The sequence below is a fragment of the Rhinopithecus bieti genome, unplaced genomic scaffold, assembly GCF_001698545.2.
Source record: "Rhinopithecus bieti isolate Rb0 unplaced genomic scaffold, ASM169854v2 scaffold_13351, whole genome shotgun sequence".
NCBI lineage: Eukaryota > Metazoa > Chordata > Mammalia > Primates > Cercopithecidae > Rhinopithecus > Rhinopithecus bieti.
Window position 1 is genome coordinate 3,949,352 of NW_016807514.1, and position 17,906 is coordinate 3,967,257.

General features: G+C 66.8%; 2 protein-coding genes and 1 long non-coding RNA gene across 19 annotated transcripts in view; 1 reads left to right on the forward strand and 2 right to left on the reverse strand.

Moving 5' to 3' along the window:
* Positions 1-66: 66 nt before the first annotated feature.
* Positions 67-3,036, reverse strand: MMP23B (matrix metallopeptidase 23B). 4 transcript variants are annotated; one of them, XM_017882530.1, is made up of 8 exons: positions 2,312-3,036; positions 1,771-1,901; positions 1,565-1,704; positions 1,331-1,498; positions 801-965; positions 614-724; positions 387-513; positions 67-270 (listed from the first exon to the last, which is right to left on the reverse strand). In XM_017882530.1, the coding sequence occupies exons 1-8, from the start codon at positions 2,465-2,467 to the stop codon at positions 96-98; spliced, it is 1,173 nt and encodes a 390-aa protein (XP_017738019.1). In that variant the 5' UTR covers positions 2,468-3,036; the 3' UTR covers positions 67-95. The 4 variants fall into 4 exon arrangements, with proteins under 4 accessions (XP_017738019.1, XP_017738017.1, XP_017738016.1 ...); XM_017882528.1 differs by having other exon boundaries at positions 1,771-1,973; XM_017882527.1 differs by having other exon boundaries at positions 1,331-1,704; positions 1,771-1,973.
* Positions 3,037-4,927: 1,891 nt separating this feature from the next.
* Positions 4,928-17,906, reverse strand: part of MIB2 (MIB E3 ubiquitin protein ligase 2) — a 14,014-nt gene continuing 1,035 nt past the window's right edge. The window contains exons 2-19 of one of the 14 annotated variants that reach the window (XM_017882512.1): positions 17,523-17,629; positions 16,421-16,572; positions 10,692-10,960; positions 10,448-10,619; positions 9,561-9,667; positions 9,255-9,449; positions 9,016-9,158; positions 8,791-8,886; positions 7,680-7,784; positions 7,226-7,597; positions 6,989-7,137; positions 6,731-6,887; positions 6,419-6,579; positions 6,198-6,324; positions 5,875-6,108; positions 5,366-5,544; positions 5,111-5,292; positions 4,928-5,042 (exon numbers count right to left, since the gene is read on the reverse strand). In XM_017882512.1, the coding sequence (XP_017738001.1) occupies positions 4,969-5,042; positions 5,111-5,292; positions 5,366-5,544; positions 5,875-6,108; positions 6,198-6,324; positions 6,419-6,579; positions 6,731-6,887; positions 6,989-7,137; positions 7,226-7,597; positions 7,680-7,784; positions 8,791-8,886; positions 9,016-9,158; positions 9,255-9,449; positions 9,561-9,667; positions 10,448-10,619; positions 10,692-10,938 (2,700 nt within the window). In that variant the 5' untranslated portion in view covers positions 10,939-10,960; positions 16,421-16,572; positions 17,523-17,629 and the 3' untranslated portion in view covers positions 4,928-4,968. Of the gene's footprint in view, positions 5,043-5,110; positions 5,293-5,365; positions 5,545-5,874; positions 6,109-6,197; positions 6,325-6,418; positions 6,580-6,730; positions 6,888-6,988; positions 7,138-7,225; positions 7,598-7,679; positions 7,785-8,790; positions 8,899-9,015; positions 9,159-9,254; positions 9,450-9,560; positions 9,668-10,447; positions 10,620-10,691; positions 11,003-16,420; positions 16,573-17,399; positions 17,882-17,906 lie in introns of those variants that run through there. The other 13 variants (XM_017882509.1, XM_017882508.1, XM_017882504.1 and 10 more) reach the window with 13 other exon arrangements.
* LOC108536042 (uncharacterized) lies at positions 7,852-8,375 on the forward strand. Its single transcript, XR_001887404.1, has 2 exons — positions 7,852-7,944; positions 8,231-8,375. It is a non-coding gene; the product is annotated as an uncharacterized LOC108536042 (long non-coding RNA).

Here is a 17,906-nt window from a genome sequence, read left to right on the forward strand (position 1 = left end):
ACCAGGGGCTGGGGTGTCCACCTTCCCAGACTGCCTGCTGCCCTCCCAGGAATGAACGAGAAGACATCAGAGAGAAAGTGCTTTATCAGCCGGGCTCAGCCCCGCACACGGACTCGCCAGGAGTAGGTGGTCAGCACGCGCTGCTGGCGGCGCACCACGCAGGTGTAGGTGCCTTCATTGACGGCGTTGGCAATGATGCTCAGGTGTGCCTCACCCAGGGCCAGGTAGCCGGGGTAGGAGAACTCCAGGGGCTCCTGGTCCTTGTACCAGCTGCAGGGGGGCGGGGTGTCTCCTGCAGGCACAGCCCCCACCCACTGTCTGCCCTGCACCCCTGCCCCAGGGCCCCAGGCTGCCCACCCTGAAGACCCGCCAGGGCGCCCACTTACTACACTTTTCCTTTCTTGTGGAGAATCTTCTGGCCGCACCGGAAGGTCACGTTCCTGCCCTCAGGCACCAGCCTGGTTTTGGTCCTGGGGGGCGGTGGGGTGGTGGCCACCGTCGGGAAGGGGAATTCTGCTCCGGGTGGGGGAAGAGCCCCATCAGCGTCCCCTCAGCCCAGACCATAGCCAAGACCCAGCCCCCACGCAGCCCCGTCCCGGCCCGTGGGCATCACCGTAGCAGAAGTCGCAGCTGCTGGGGCAGAGCCTCTTCATGAGGCGCCGGCGAGCGTCGCAGAAGCCCCTCCGTGCCCAGGACGCGCACACGAAAAGCCTGTCCAGGCATCCTGCCGGGAGCGTGGGGAGCACGGCCTGGCTCAGGACCGCCCGATCGCCGCCCTCCCGCCCGACAAAGGGACTCACCGTAGAGCCGGTGCAGCCCCCACAGCTCGTCCTGGGACAACGCCTTCCAGCCGCGCAGCGTGGCGTTCAGGTGCATGAGCGCCCGGCCGTGCTGTGAGTGCATCAGGCCCAGCGCGTGGCCGATCTCGTGGGCCGCCACGTGCACCAGGTCCGTGAGCCACACGCCTGCGGGCCCTGGGGGTCAGCGCCTGGGAGCCCCGTCCCAGCCCCGCCGCCCGTGGGCCAGCTCCCCGAGGCCCGGCACATCTGCTGGAGCCGCCCTCCGCCGCAGCCACGGAAAGATAAGAACGTTCTGGGCCCAGGCGGTGAGCTCGGCCCCCAGGAATGCAGCTCCTGCTCCCGCTCCAGAGTCGCAGGGGGATGGGAAAGGGAGTTCAGGGCTGCCGGGACTGGGGGCTCCCACGGGCTCCCCTCCTCGCCTGCTCAACTCCAGTAGCAGCCACCACCCCGGAAGGTCCCTCCTGCGTCTGCCCCAAAGCCCGACCGCGGCAGCCCACTGCGCTGCGGAGGCCTCCAGCCTGGACGGTCACCTTTCTTCCAGCTGTAGCGCGTGGGGCCCAGCACCCAGTACTCGCTGTCGTCGAAGTGGATGCCGCCGTGCGGGGGGAAGAAGGCGTGGGCCAGCTCCCCCGTGGGGCCGTCGAAGCAGTGGTGCAGCGCGGAGACCAGGCAGTCCGTGTGGTTGATCGGGTAGAAGCCTGAGGGGAGCACAGGGCTGAGAGGCCAGGCGCGCACGCCGGGCCGGGGCGGGGGCGGGCGCCCACCTATCCGGAGGTCGCTGGGCTGCTCGGGGGCCACCTCGCGGAAGCTGAAGGGGGACACGTCGCTCCACATGCGGAAGGCGGCAGCCAGGGCCCGCCGCGTCTCCCGCGGGCTCAGCAGGTTCCGAGGGAAGGAGAGGATCCTGCAGGGAGTGTGAGCTCAGCGGGGGCCGGCCGCGCCCCCTCCCCAGGGCCAAGCCGGGGCGCACCTGTAGGTGAGGTTGAAGTGGTCCCAGCGCAGCCTGGCTGGAGTCAGCGTGTAGCGGCGTCTGCGGGGGGCCAGTGGGCCCGGGACCCGGGTTGGGGGGACCCCTGAGAGGCCCAGCGCAGCGGCGTCTCCCTTCAGGGAAGAAAGCGTGCGTGGGAGGCATCGGTGACGGTCCCCAGGCCAAAAACTGCCGCGGAAAATGGACTGGAAGGAAACGGGGGTGGGGGTGCCCAGGGCTGGGAGCGGGCGTGGCGGGTCCTGCCTGGCTGCGGTTTCGGGTCTCCTAACCTGAGCGTCCCGTTGCACGTCCCTGGGAACGCGGCGCAGTGGAGGCGAAGGGGCTGAACAGCAGGGCGCGGCCTCCCACCCCTCCCAGCAACTGGACACAGGGGCCTCGGACCCTCCGACCTCGGGACGCACATCCGGACCCTCAAACACCCCACACACCCCGCACACGTCCTGCGGGCCCCCAGACAGACCAGACCCACAGACGTGAGAACCCCCACCCACCCCGACACCTGGCCTCCCCGCCCGCCGCTCACCTGCGCTGCGCTCCAGGCCGGCACCGCCGGGGCCCGCAGCCGGGCCAGCAGCACCAGCACGGGGAGGAGGCACAGGGCGACCAGCGCGGCTCCAAGCCAGCGGCGCTCGACGCCGGCCCCCGGGGCCTCCGAGGGGACACGGGCCCCGCGGCCCATGGCGGACTTGCTGTGGGGCTCAGGGCCGCATGGGGCAGCACGGCGCGGGGACCCGGGCCGCAGAGCCGCCGGGGAGGATCTGGAGGGGAGGCAGTGGCTGGGCGGCTCGGGTTACAGCCCCGTGGGTGGGGGGGGAGACGGGGCGGGAGAGGGGGCAAAGCTGCCCCTGAAGGGAACCAGCTGGCCCGACTGTTGGCCGAGCTGCCTGCTGCCTCCAGCCGGGGGCATGGGGACCCGCGTCCTGTGGGCCAGGGGCAGAGGCCTGGGCATGGCCTGCTGGGCGGGGTCCTCGGAAGGGGGGAGCGAAGAGGGCCCCAGGGAAACCGGGAAGGGCAGCGCCAGGGCTCCCGCTTAGGAAAGGGCAGCCAGTGGGGTCCCCGAGCCGGCTGGGCAGTGAATGACCTGGTGGCTTTTTTCCCACATGGAATCCCCAACAATCCCTGAGCCCCACAGGAGCGGAGTCTCCATCCTGGCCCAGGCGGCTGAGCCGGGCCGCAGGGGACGCGCCGCCCGCCTGACAGTGTCCCCGAGAGCTGGGAGGGGACGGGACGGCAGGATGGGGACGTGGCAGTGAGTACGGGGCGGCGGGAGGGGGTGCGTGGGTTTAAGGGAAGGGCCACGGGGGTGCCAGGTGCGGGGCGGAGGGAGGGAACTTGTCGGGTCCTCCCAGGGAGCCGAGGAGGGGCGGGGCCCTGGCTTTCGGGGGAACCCCGTGGGGCGACGGCGGGCGGTGGAGGGTGTGGTTGGCTCCTGAATCCCCGGCTTAGGCCCAGCAAAGGCGAGAGGGAAACGGGAGGGGGGACGGGAAGCGGAGCCAGGCCGCCGGGCAAGAGAGGTCTGGACGGTTCCTGAATTGGGGGCAGGGGCCGGGGAGCTCGGAGGCCCAAAGGCCCGACGGGGCGGACCTGCGTCCAGCTCGCGGCTGGGACCGAGACCCAGCACGGGTCTGTGCGGGGTGGGGAATTTTTGGGCAGAGGAGGCAGGAGGATTCCGGAGCCAGACCGGCCCTGTGTCCCCGTCCCCTCCCCGTTTCCGCGCCGGCCTCGGGCCCCAGGGTGGGACGGCAGCCCGGCCCAACGGGTTCAGCCGCCAAGCAGCTGGCGGCGGGCCGCGGGCGGTTCCTTGGAAAAGCGGCGGAGCCGCTGGACCCGCCCGCCTATTTGGCTTCGACACCTCCCCCCACCTGCGTGCGCACCGGTTCCCCTTCCCAGGTCCCAGACCTGCCCGTTGCACGCCCCAAACTCCCTGGCTGGGGACGGGACCCCACCAGCCCTGGGGGAGCGTCGGGCCCCCTTGGGTCAGAGCGCGAGCCCCCACGGCCGCCTAAGGAGGAGGAGCCCGAGGGGGCCGGGGTGAACACAGCGCCCCCGCCCCGTCGGGACCGGGCCTGCCCCCGTGGCGGGAGGCGGCCCGTGCTTCACGCCGGGAGGGTGTTCCCCGGCCCCGAGGGCCGCAGTCTGGGGGCGGGAGTCTAGACGCAAGAGCCCTGGGGGGCGGCAGGGCGCACCCCAGGGGAAGGAGGGTCCCCCAGGCTCGCGGCCGTGTTCCCCGAGGGGCGACCCCAGAGGCGCCCCGGTCCCCCAGGCCAGACAGGGGGAAACCGTCCGAAGAATCTTTTATAAAACACAGGGGCGGGGGCTCGCGGGAAGGCAGCCTTCGGGCCGTGGCGGGCGGCGCGGCTCACACGAAGATCCTGGATGCGGATTCGCGATGGGCTGGCGGCAGATCGGGCAGGCCGCTGAGCGCCGGAGCGGCAGGGGGCCGGATTATGCGCCTGGCCCGCCACTGGAACACGAGGCCGGATGTGGGCTGTCGATGCCAGATGGGGCAGGGTGGAAATACGTTCCCTCCATCTGCCGGTAGCGGGCTCTGCAGCTCCCTCCACCAGCTTGGCGCGGGCGGGGCGGGGGCGGGGGCGGCGCTCGCCACCTCAGAAGCCGTCTCGGGTGAGGGACGGGTGTGGAGCTTGGAAGGCCCGGGTTGGGAATGGGGGAGCGGGGGAGCTGCAAGGCGGGCCCAACGGGGCCGGGGGCGAGGCTGGGGCGGGGTTGTGGACCTGGAGGGAGTTGGGTGGAGTGGGTGTGACTTGGAGGCCAGACTGGGGCCCCGGCTGGGGGCAGGAATGTGAAACCGGTGGAGATCAGCCTTAGGTTGTGGTGGGGGCTGGAGTCCAGGGCCGCAGGTGGGGGGGGGTGTGGACCTGGGGGGGGTGATGGGGAGGCGGTGCTCTGGGTGGGCTGCGATCTGGGCTGGGGCTATGGAGGGAGTGTGACCTGAAAGGGACCGTGAAATCCAGCGGGACTAGGGTGTGACCTGGAGAGGAGGGTGTGGTCTGCAGCAGGCCGTGACCTCTGGCGGGGCTGGGGCCAGGGTGTGAGCCTTGGGAGGGCGGGGCGCGACCTGGGGAAGGGCCATGGGCGGAAGTGTGGGAGGGGCGGGGGTGGGGGACGGGGACCCGCGGGCCACCAGCTGAGCAGGAGGCGTGTCGGCGGCGCCGAGCCTCACCCACCTGCGCGTAGCTTCTTGCTGACGGCCACCTGGCACCTGATGCACTTCTTCATCCTGCGCGCGCACTCTGCAGAGAGGAGCGCGGTTGGCTGGGGCCGGACTACCCGGGCGCACCCCCCGGGGCCCCCCACTCACCCTCGCACACAGTGCGGTGCTGGCACGGCGAGAACAGCACCAGCAGCGCCAGCTCGGAGCACACCAGGCACTCAGCGGCCTCGGGCCCCGGCGCGGCGCCCACGTGCAGGTTCGTCACGGTGTTGGGGGTCCCGAGCGCGTGCCTGGGGCCTGGGGCCGCGCCCCCGCCCGCCTGCCGCTCCCTGCAGGGGGAGGAGGCGGCTTGAGAGGGGCCTGGAGGCCGCAGGACCCCCTCCCCGCCGCCCGCGGGCTCACCGGAAGCGCTGGGCGCAGCCCTGAAGGGCCTTGAGCACGCGGCCCTCGGCGGCCAGGTCCAGCGGGCTCCGGCCGCGGTGGTTGGTGTAGCTCACGTCGGCGCCCTCCAGCGCCAGGAAGCAGGCGACCGCCGCGCCCACCGTCAGCTCCGCGCTGCCGGGGAGGCCCGAGGCCTGTAGCTGGGCGGCAGGACAGACGCCGGTGAGGGCGGGCGCCGGGGCAGGCCCGAAGGAGGCGTGTCCTGGCACCCGGCAGCCCCAGCAGCCGGCGCCCCAGGTCTAAAATAGAAGGCAGGGGCACCTCTTCCGGAACGCAGGTGGGACAGGCAGGAGGGGCACCCTGCTGGGTGAACTCTGAGACCCTAAGCCCCACCTCTCCCCACCCCATGGGCACCACCCCTCTCCCAGGCTGCCTAGGGGTGCAGGCTGAAGGATCACATAGAACTTGGTTCCGTCTGCTCCACCCCCAGAACACCTGGCTCCCGGGGCCATCACTGGACACTTCCTCACCCTGGACATCAGCTGCAAGGGCCCTGGGTCCCCCCCGGCCCCATCAGCCACCAGGGGCAGCAGCTGATGACGCTGCAGCGCCACGTGCAGGGCCGTGTCCCCCTCCTCGTCCTCGGCGTTGACACTGCACCCAGCGTCCACCAGCAGTGGCACCAGCCCCACGTGGGCCTGCTGCACGGCTAGATGCAGCGGGGACTGCAGCTTCCGGTTGCGCACATTCACGTCACAGCGGCCCTGGGGAGGGGTGGGCAGGGGCTCAGACCAGGGACCCCAGTGGGCCTCCCGCTCCGTGGTCCTTGGGCAGGCCTGGGCCGCGCCCTCACCTCCCGGATGAGGATCTGGGCCACCTCGCGGTGGTTGTTGAGGGCGGCCAGGTGGAGTGCCGTGAAGCCGTCCTCCTTCTTAGCGTCCACCAGCTGCCGTGCCCGAGCCAGAATCTTTCTCACAGCTCTGTGGGAGGAGGGAGGTTGGTCTGGGACCTGGGACTGTCCCTGGGCAGCACAGCAAGAGGCTGGCTGCAGCTGTGTGCCCACTCCACACTCACAGCGCGTGGCCTTTGAGGGAGGCATGGTGCAGCAAGGTGAAACCCTGGCTGTTGGTGGCGGTGACATCGATGTTTGGCACCTCCGTGAGGACCTCGACGATGCCACTGGCGCCAGTGCCCGCTGAGATGGCGGAGTGCAGGGGCGTGTCCGAGTGGGCATCCTGCTGGGGCAGAGTCAGTGGTCACTTGGGGGTGACTTCTGCTTAGGTCAAGAGCCAGGGCATCCAGGGAGCAGCACTCATGGGCAGGGGGTACCCAGGGAGCAGCGCTCACGGGCAGGCGGCACCCAAGCCGGGTGGAAGCAGAACTCACAGGCAGGTTGACGTCACAGCCATGCTCACACAGGGCCCGCACCACCTCCAGGAAGCCCCTCTGCACGGCCACGTGCAGTGCTGTACTCTGGGTGCTGTTGATGGCATCTGCCCGGCACCCAGCATTCAGGAGCACCCTGGCGACCTCAGGCTGGTTCCTGACGGGAGAGGATGTGGGAGAGGGAGGGCGCCGTGCCCACTGGCTGGACACACAGGCTCAGCCCTGCCAGACCCCTCCCGGGCCCCTCCCAGACCTCACCCCAGGGCCGCGTAGTGCAGCGCTGTGTTGCCCTCATCGTCTGGCAGGTCCACGCCCGCCCTGGCTTGTAGCAGCAGCCGTACCAACTCCACCTGACCCAGGTAGGCAGCCACTTGCAGAGCGGTCCTGCCTTGGTTCTTGATGTCCACCTGCCAGGAGAGCCAGCAGGTGAGTCCCTGGCTTTCTGCCCCTCACCCTCAGACTGGCCGGTGTGGGAGGACGGGGGCAGGAGCTCGCCTGCTCTGGACGCCTCCGCAGCAGGTCCAGAGCCCGGGCCGCGTTACCCAGCGCCACCTCCACCACCAGCCTTCCCGGGTGCTCCGGGTCACTCTTCTGGGCCCGAAGCTTGTCCAGGGCCACGCTCAGAGAGCCTGGGGGGGCAGGGCTGAGGTTAGCAGTGGCCAGGGGCAGCCCCACCGCCCACGGCCGCCTGAGCTGTGCTGCACTTTTGTTCTCCCGGGCGCGCTCAGCCATGTCCAGGTTGGCATCCTCCTCGGGCCGGTAGGCCACCAGGCAGGAGGGGCTGAAGGTCCACCGCTGACCAGCGACTGCTACACGCAGGTTCCCGTCTCCAAACACTTTCACCACTTTCCCGACGCGGCCCAGGGCCTGCGGGGAGGGGAGGGGGTCATAGCAGGCTGCAGGTGTAGGGGGCAGCGGCCCTAGCAGTGGGGGCGGCAAGGGGACTCACAGGGGCCATGTCGTCCGTCCACTCGCCATGCCCAGCCTGCAGCCGCTTCACCGTGTCAAGGTCGCCGATGACCCGGACCACATCGCCCACCCAGAAGGAGTGGTGCTGAGCGACAGAGAGGGGCGTGAGGGGCCCCCCAGCTGTGTGTGGCTGCCCAGGCTCATGGAGCACAGGAGGGAACCCGCTGAGCTCCACAAGACAGGCAGGCCTGACCCGGCCCCGGCCCCAAGCACTGCCAGAGGCTCTGGCTGGACGAGAGCCCCAGGTGTCCGAGGCAGCCCTGGGTGTCCCCAGCCCCAGAGCCGTGGGAGGAGTGTCCAGGCAGATAGAAGCCAGCGCTGGGCATGTGTGAGGCCGAGGTGGCCGGCCGTGGGGAGCTGTACGCTGACCGGCAGCAGGCAGCATGGCCAGGGCCCCATGAGCCAGTGTGGGGGTGGGGCCCCAGGACATTGGGGTGCAGGGCGGGCCCACTCTGTCCCACCTGAGCCCTCCTATGCAGGGAACTCACTCTACAAGCCCATCTCATGACTCCCCTTGGCGCGTCCTCACAGGTGCCTGGTATCCAGGACCCCAGATCCAGATTTGAGCTCTGACGCTTTGCCCTGGACCTGCCCCTCCCAGGGCCATCCAAGCTGCCACCACCACCGCCTCCCGCCCCTTCCCTGCCATCCTGCTTCCCAGGCAGCCCTCACTACCTCCCATACCACTAGGGTGGTGGGGACCGCCACCCTAGGCCAAACGTGCACCTCCCGGTCCTAACCAGCCACCCCCATCGGCCCCCATACAGCACTAACCAGGAGCATCTTAGCCCAGCTGCCTCCCTCCCGCCCACGAAGCTGTCCTGCCTTCCTGGTGTCCTGGAACCGAGAGAGGCCCTAACCTGCCCATACCAGCCACGCCAGCTCCCAGAGACATACCCTCCTCTGGGTTCCTTCACATCCAACCCCCTCTTCTCCTTGACCCCACCCACCAGTCCCTACCCTTCCTTCAGGGCTGGGGACTCGTGGGTACAGCTGGCACCCTAGTCCTGCCTGACCCCCCGAGGCCGAGTGGATACATGGAAGGGGTTACAGAAGCAAACAGATGGGGTGCAGCCCAGCCCCCCAGGCACCTTGGTGAGCGCCCCGGGGTGGAAGGTCCAGCGTGTCTCGTGGTTGAACTGCACGCGCACGTCCCCGCGGTCCGTGATGCGATGCACGGTGCCCGTCTGTCCGATAAACTGTGGCGGGTCATGGAGCTGTGGCTGGGTCGGGCTGGACGCTTGGGGAGGAAGGGGCTGGGGGTCTGCAGGGCTGGGAGGGCAGGGCACACAGGGCTCCATGGTGGGGCGGCTCACCTCCGCCATCCTGGGGTTCCAGCCGCCGTGACCTTCCTGCATCTCCCGCAGGACGTCAGTGTCCAGTAGACATTTGACCTTGTCCCCGTGCTGGAAGGGCTGACCGTCAGCACTCACCCTGCGCTGCAGCTCGGCCGGCTTGCCTGGGGGAGGGTGGCAGGCCTCAGGCAGCAGTCCCTCCCCTCTGGGACTTCAGCCAGAGTAGGAGGGCTGATGGGGTCAGTAGGACAGCCTCATACCAAGCCTTGGGAGGTGGTCCTTGTAGTAGAAGCCGCCCGCTGCCTCGCCCACACACTTGAGGTCCACCTTGCCCTTGTGGCCCACACGGTACACGTTCGTGGTACCATCAGCCCACGTCACGCTGGCCACACTCCGGCCTGTCTCCACATCCCAGCCACGGATGTCCACCACACGGCCTGGTTTCCCTTCCCCTCCTGGGGAAAGAGTCCCCACCAGCAGGCTAAGGCTGTGCCTTGAGGCTGAGCCATGAGCCAGCCACAGCCAGGCCCTGCCCTCTGCCCCTCTGCCCCTCTGCCTCCACTCACCATCCTGTGAGCCCCACTCCCAGTCGGGGCCTCGCACCACCTTTGCTCCCTGGAAGATGCCCCTTAGTGGGATCCTCAGGAGGCCCTGGCGGGGACTCAGCGTGACACTGCAAGAGGGTTCACAAATAAAGCTCTCGGAAGAAAACTGCCGTCTCTTCCCATCCTGAGCCACTCGGGAGAGCCTGGGAATGGCCGGCCCAGCAGGTCAGCACCCTCCACACACTGCGAGGAAATGCCCCTGGGCTCAGGGGCCTGGAGCGAACCTGTGGACCACGTTCCTCCAGGGACTTCCCTGATGCCAGGCTGGGAAGGCACCCGGGCCCACCCTTGGCAAGACCTCTGGGTGCGGTCGCTTTATGCCTGCTGCCTCCCAGTGAGCTGGGGCACAGCCAGGTCCAGAGGTGGGCTCAGCATGTGGTAAGGGAGGAATGAGGAAAGCAGGCCTGGCCAACAGCACTCCCCAGTCGACCACACCTCCCTCCACATGCAGGGAGGGCCAGAGACAAGGGTGACAATGCAGGGGACGCAGTGGCATCTCTGGCTGCCTTTGCCCCAAGCAGGCTAGATTCTCCCCCAGCTGATGCCCTCGGACCAGAGCGCAGCAGCCTCCACGGCAGCCCAGGGGCTGGCTCCAGGTATGGACAGTCCTCCCGGAGGTCTCATGCCTCCCTGGGGGATGCTGGCTGCCTGATGGCCACTGCTGCCTGTAGAGCCACCCAGAGGCCACCTGCTGTGCCCCGCCCACGGCAACACTGCTTAAGGCCATTGCCCTGGAGAGGCTTGCTCCATCTCCCTGGGAGTGGTTAGGAGCCCTCCCCGAAGGCCGAGGCCCCCATGGCAAGGCCTGGGGGTCCGCCGCACAGAAGCTGGTGCGGCCCGGGACTCACGGGCGTGAGTGGGCCGTCTCGTAGCGGTCGAAGGCGTGGGCAAGCTCGTGCTTGTTGTGCATGTAGCACTGCGTGCAGAGGTCGTAGTCCAGGCACACGCGGCACTTCCAGCGCATCCCCCGCAGCCCGTGCTTCTTGCAGCAGTCACAGATGATGTTGGGGTGCCGGACGCCTAGGGGTGGGGTGGGGTCAGAGGGGCGTTCCCGCCCCCGGGTCCTGCCCGTCCCGCCTGCCCTTGGCGCACCGATCTGGGCGTTGTCGTAGAGCAGCAGGTCGTGCGCGCCCTGGTAGCCGGCGCGGTAGTTGGTGCGTGTGCCCTGGTCCCACTGCACAACCACCGTGCGGTCGGGTGTCGAGGGGCTGCCGTGGCGGCCAAGCTCCACCACCGTGCCCACGCCGCCCTCGCCGCCGTCCTGCTGGCCCCACTTCCAGTCCACGCCGCGCACCACCCGCATGCCCACCTGCACGCCCGCCTGGGGGTCTGGGTCCATGTTGGGCGGGGCTGCTCAGGACCTGTGGGCAGAGGGGTCCATGGTGGGCCGGGCTGCTCGGGACCTGTGGGCAGAGGGTATTCTCAGGCCACCACAGGACACTCCCGGTCAGAGCAGGCTCCACGGGAGAGCAGAGGAGAGGCCCAAAGGGGCAGGTGGGCTGGTTCAAGCCCTAGGGCCCGAGGAGGCAGCAAGGAGGCCCATAGTCTGGCACCAGCGAGGCTGGTGGGGAAGGTGGGTGCCATGCCAGCCTGGTGCGGTACCGGCAGGGTGGTCTGGGTCCAGGGGGCTTTGTGAAAGGTTCACAAATAAAGTTCTAGGAAGAAAACTGCCATCTCCTCCGGCAGCCAATTAATGAGCTGGACGCTGGACTTCACTAGAGAAGGAGCTGCCGTCCCCTGAGACACTCACATGGTTGGACAGGCGGCAGCGTGTGAGCAGACACCGTGACACGCATCCCTCAGAGGACTTGTGTCCACACACACACAGGGCAGGGAACTCCTGCGATCCACATGAAAACGTCAGACAACGCAACAGAAAAATGGCGAACACGATGCAGGCGCCATACAAGACCAGCAGGCATCGGCCAGCGAGGACTAGGAGGCATCTCTGTCCCCAGACACTGCTTCTGGAGGATGCCAGCTTTGGACCCTGCACGTCAGGGACAGAGCAGCGAGGCCAGACAGCACCACGGAGCCTTCTCTGGAAAAGTGGCCCTGGCCACGCCACGCACTCACAACAGGGGCCAGACACTTGAGCACAGGCAGGTCCCTGGGTCCTCAGTGGCCACGGGGTCCTGAAGCGGGGTTGAGTCCCAACCAAGCAGGGACCCACTCACCACAAGGAGCACAGGCCAGAGGTCACCAGCAGATGGAGGGAAGTAGCCAAGTGCAAACGCCATGCCAGGCGGCTCCGTTTACACAGAGGTGCAAATTCCAGGCTGCTGGAAGCAGGGATGGAGCCAGCCACAGGGCTCGAGGCCCAGGACTGCTAATCCCGAATCTGGGTGCTGACCCCCGAGAGCTCACTCTGCAGACATGAGTCACCGTGGGCTGCCCTCTCCACCATGCTGGGCTTCAGCACAGTCTCGTTAACAAGAAGAATGGATGTGAACGTTAAGAGGGCAAATCAGAAGGTAGAGGCTACAGCTGGCTGTGATCGCATCGCTGCACTCCAGCCTGGCGGGCAAAGCAAGACCCTGTCTGGGGAAGGGGAGGGCCACTGGTCATTTCTCATTAAACCACTAGGACCCCATGGCCGGGGAAGGAGGCAGCCCAGGAGCACTGCCTGAAGCAGAGGTGGGGGACACGGCAGTCCCAGGAGGCTGGAGGGACCCCTGAGGCTGGGTGGATGTGGCGGAGGATGGGAGGGGGCCCTGCCAACTCCAGGACACAGGCCAGCCTGGGCCTCACATGCCAGCCTTCCACCTGGGCTGCACCGCAGCCCAGCACTTTGCATCTCAGGCCAGTTCAGGAGACACCCTGGGCCAGGGGAGGCTGCAGGTGGGCAGTGAGGAGGGGCCACAGCAAAGCCCCCGACTCCTGCTCTGGCTCAGGGGCCTGAGCCCCACAGGTTGTCCCCTGAGCAAGGCCTGGTGAGGAGCCCAGCCCCACTCCAGAGACTGAGTCCAACGCAAGGGCTCGCCTGCAGGGCTGGGCTCCCGACTCGTGCCCCAGCTGCGAGTGTGAGCACAGGACACCCTCTAATTCTCAGGAGCACAAACCTGGCCAGCTTGGCCTCTCCAGTTCTCCCTCCTCAACCTGCCCAGAACCGCCAGGGCTTCCACAGGACAGGGGGATGTTTTAAAAGCACAGCTCTCCCTGTCAGTGATGAAGAGGAGCCCCCACCCAGCAGCCAGGCTCTGCTTCTTCAGGGAAACCCCACGTGGCCTCATCTGTCCAGAGGCCTCACCTGTTGGGTGACACTGCCCCCCTCACCTGGGGCAAGATCCTGCCAAGATGTACACCAAGGCCTGGGCCAGGGCAGGCTCCAGCACCAGGGGCTTCTTTTTCCTGTGGCACCAGTGAGCCCCAGACAAGGAGAGGGGTCCCGTGGGCAGCTCCACAGCCATCAGGGAAGGCGGCTGGCTCTGCCCTCCCCACGGCCTTCTGCAGCCTCCTGGCTGGGCCTCTGCATGGTCAGCTTCCACAGGTGGCAGCTGGAGCGGCCCCAACTTGCCCTCAGAGGCCCCGCGGAGCCAGGAGCCCAGCCACCACCCAGGGTGACCCACAGGCCCTCCCCATGGGCCTCTGTGGCACTGTTCCCCTGGGCGGGGCCTCTGAGGGCAGCCCCCAGGTGGTGCACTGCCGCGGCCTATGTTTGGCCAGGACCCCACCAGCTGCAGCTTTGACTGAATGGCTGTGTGAGTGAACGAAATGTAAGAACCAGAGAGAATGTGTGCCAGGCTTCTGTGATAGCGGCAGCCCCCGTATCCCGAGGACCCGCCCAGCAGAGGCCACTCCCAGCCATCCCAGCACTGACTACGCCTCACCCAGAGCATGTCCAGGGGGACACAGTTCCACCGGCCAGCCCAGCTCCACGGCCCCACCCTGGTCATGACCCTTGACTCTCCAGATCTCTGCAGACCCTGCCATCCCCACTGAGGGCTGTCTTGGAGGGAGGTCACCCCTCCTGCCCCAGCAGCTCCCCACTGCCTGCTCTGCCACCAGCTAGGGGCAGGCTCTGCAGGCTTCCCGCTCCCAGGATCCACACACTGTCCTCAGCTTTTGCCCATGGAGCGCCCAAGAAGGGTGAGGCCTGGCCTGGGCTGAGCTCCCCCACTCCAGCCTCCTCTATACAGGGACCTTCCTCGCAGAATGGCACAGGCCGGGGAGGCCGACGCAGCAGTCTGTTGATGGGGGGACGAGTGAGGGGGCACGGCTCCTTAGGAGTGTGGGCCCCACCCCTGCCAGGCCATCCACCTCCACCAGATCCACATGCAACCTCCTCCTTGCCAGGATCCCCCCAGAATTGGCCACAGCTGGCGTCACGCTAAGCCGGGGCCTCCTCCCTGCCAGACACCGTCACTGAGCCCGAGCGGGACTCATCACAGGCAGCCGCAGAACCGACTGGAGGTCTTTGCTAGCAGGAGACACACATCTGCTGAGCCCTGAGATGGGCCTGGCAACCGAGATGAAAGACTTGGGACCGCGAAAAAGTCAATGCCATGAGCCCACACTGTGATCCTTCTGCAGCATGGGGGGTACCCTCTGTCTCTGCACCCAGACTCTCAGCCAGAGCCAGCCTAGACCACAGTGATCCTTCTGCAGCAGAGATGCCCTGTCTCTGCGCCCAGACTCAGTCAGAGCCAGCTTAGCCCAGGCCAGCGGCCACACCTGCCCAACCCGTGGGCATGGACCCCAGCCATATGCCATTGGACCCTTCCAACAAGACAGGGGCAGGGTGCCCCATGCGTGAACCAGAGTGTCCTGTGCCCAGCTTTGCCCTTGGGGGGATGGGCAAAGGGCAGAGATGTCAGGGAGGTCACCAGCAGGGCCTCTGGGAATCAAGACCAAGCCTCAGTGGCCCCCGCCTCACAGGGGCAGCAGGTTGGGGTGCCAAGGCCATCAGCCTGAGACAGGGTAGCCTGTGCCCCAGACTGGCACCTGTCTGCAGCATGCCCGGTATTTTTAGCACAGCCAGGCAGTTCTCCAGCTCTGGCCCACAAACCCCCACCCTCCCAGAGGCTGTCCCTCATGGAAGCCCACCAGAGTTGGGGCACAATTGGGCTGAACACGGGCAGGGCTTCCTCCCCGGCCTCACTTCTTGTGCCTGGAACCAGCCTCCCACTTGCTGAGGGTTGCCCCAACAAGGGAGAGGAGTCCAGACAGGGTAGTTGGGTGCACCCGCCCACTCCATGCCTCTCCCCAGGCGCTGGGATGTGAGCATACAGGGGCCTATAGCCCTGGCACCTCCTCATGGCCTCCCCTGCAGGGCCCCCACCCCAAGGGTCTGGGGTCTGTCCCGCTGCCAAGGCAGTCCCTTCTGTCCAGCGTGGCACTGCCCCGGCATGGCCGCCTCATCTGAGCGGGGTCTCCAGCCATGCCTGCCTCCCGCCGACCCTTCTGTGGCGCCAGTGTGCAGACACACCACATGCAGGCGGCTCCCAGGCTCAGGAGCTCAACATCCGGGACCCTCTGAAAGGGCCAGCAGCTTTTTAGGCTCTGCCGCCTTTCTCCTCAGCTCCTTCCTGCAGCCGCCTGCCTGTCTTCCTCACCATTGCCCAGGGCCAGCAGTCACCCAAGACCACCTGCCACTGGCCTTCCGGCCCCCGGCCCCAGGGCTCAGTACCTGCCTCCGAAGGCCTCTCTAGGGGGTGTTTGTGGTGGGGCAGGAGGCAAGAGTGAGACCCCCACAGGCAGGGAGGAGGAGCACCCCAGCCAGGACCCAGCACTTGTATCCCTCCATCTGGGAGGTCTCTCCTCAAAGGGGACAGAGCGTACCTGCTTAGGGGCCACCAGCGAGGAGCCTGCCCCATCCCCACTGTTCATGAGAGTTGGGGGCTGTGGGGTCGCACAAACAGCCTGGCCATCTCAGCGGGAAGCTTGTGGACAAAAGGCCTCATCCCCTGGGCTTCCCTGACCATCCTGTCCTCCTGAGGCCATGGGACAGGCTCTGGGCTGGGGCTGGGTCAAGCCGACCCCAAGGGCACTAGCTGCAGGCCCCACGGGCAGGGGTGGGAGCAGGTGATGTGGGGCCGGCGCTTGGCACACCCGCTGCAGACCGCAGGTGAGGACTTCCCGGAGGCGTGCGGGTGAGGAACGCCAGATTAGGGTAGGAGTTGGGTGGGCAGTCCTGGAGATCAAGCCCTCTAGGACAAATATTCCCCCAAGGGCCCCTCACTCCCTCTGCCTCCACCCTGGACCTGCCCAGCACCCATCCCTTCCTGGAGAGCAGGAGGCCTCTGGGTTGCCCCCTCCTATTTTTCTGTTCTGAACCCACAAGGCTCCAGGTGCAGAGGAGGGACCAATGAGCCCTGATCACCCTGATCACCTGCCCACAGCGGGTGGGCTCTGGGCCAGAGGCTGCTATGGAAAGTGCAAATGTCCAAGGCCGGCCCTGCCCTCATGCCACCCTGGCCAAGGTTTCCCAGAAAGACAAACCAGAGACAGCCATAGCCACAGCCCAGCACTGGTGGGGGCTCCAGGGAGCAGACCAGAGCTGCGGCCATGCAGCCCCGGTGTCCATGGCTGTGGCCACTCCTGCTCCTCCTCTTGTAAACATACAGCCTAGGCTTCTGCTTCAGGATGCTGCCTCACAATGGGTATCTTCATCTCAGTCAGAAATTTACCCAGAGAGTTACCAAATGTTTTTTCTTTGCTAGAAATGCTAGACTTTCCCATCTACCCAGAGTTCACAGGCTGTGACCCTGGCTGGCATCTGAACCTCACCGCAGGCAACTGCTCCCGATGTTTAAAATGATGGAGGCAGTCAGGGCGTGAAGACCCGGGCGACAGATGTGCTTTGGCAAATCGGAACTTACCTCAGAGCACACAGCAGCCTCGAGGCAGCATCCAGGCGTTTAAGTGCTACTTCCTGGGCCACAGGTTCGCTCGGCTACCAGGCTTTCCTGTTGGAAGCTAAAGCCACTGGAGACACAACACAGCAAACCAGACGGGCAGCCAGCAAGCCAGGCTGGAGAAAACGGTTTATAAAGGCAGTTTCACACATTTAGCATTTACCATCTTAACCACGCAAGCAGCCACCGGGTCTGTTCTACTGCTTCTTAGTTTCTCTTTTTCACAAGAAACTGCCAGCTCTCAGAGGGCAGGAGGATTTCCGAACCATCAATCAGGAGAGTGCAGGGGGAGAGATTTCCCTTATTGCAAGTATTTTATTGGGGAAGCTTTGAAAGCCATAGAAACCAAATCCTATTTAGCGAGGAAGTTAGCAAATTGCCTTTATTCAGAAGAAGCAAGTTACATAGAACTGGGACTGGACATGAGGCTGCCCTCCTCCTTGCACCTCCAGCTGTGCCTAATGACACTGAAATGCCGCTGTGTGTGGCACGCCACAGGTCATGGAGTAGCTCCAGCTAATGCAGATGGACATCCCAGGTGCCCCAGGGAGATCAGGCCCACTGAGTGCGATGAAGCCCTGAGCCGGGCCAGCGCGGAGACACCTGCTAGGGGAAAGCCCACGAGCGCTGTGGCCACCTCCAATCCTGCCCATCTGGGTGGAGACCCACAGGCACCCTGCAGGCTGGGGTGTCATCCCACTCACTGCCCAGGGCTGCCCTCGGCCAGGAGAGAGCCACATTCAGACACTTGTTGCATGTGAAGCAACAGGCCAGGGTGGAACCGGACAGAGGGGGCCTTCCGGAAAGGGCTAGGCTTGCCGGCGCTCCGGCGCTACGGCCACTCTGCCCCAATCCTGTAGGTGCCTATCAGGGGCCTGTCTGGCACCTCTGCTTATTTCCTCCATGGGTTCCGAACCTAGAGCGGAGACGCGGGATTACTCACCACTTCCCTCCACTCGCATGCATGTTCAGACACAAACACAGCCCCTCTGACGTGGCTTCCACGGAGCCCCAAGGTGGGAGCGCCAAGTGCAAACTACCAGGCTGCGGACGGTCAAGAGCTCACCTGTCCGGCCGTCCAGTTGCCCGTCCGGCCGCCTTGAGGCTCTTGGGCTGCAGCCCTGATGCCTGGAGACTTTGGGACTGGCCTCTAGCCTCGCTGGGCTTCCAACCCTGTGGCCGAGGGGAGATGCCAACATGCACAGTTAGCACTTCGGCCTGTGGCTCGGTCGCCTTTCTGCCCCCGGGGCTGCCCGCCGGCTCCAGGTCCACTCGGGCCCACGGCCGCGACACCCAGGGCCGCCGCCTGCCCGGATGGGCTCCCTGGGGTCTGGGGCGCGCAGGAGCCGCCAGCGCCGGGCCCGTAATTCCGTGCGCTCCGGGTCTGGCGGCCGCGGCTCGCAGACGTCAGGAGGCTCCGGGAGGGACGCGCACGGGCGCCGGCGCAGGG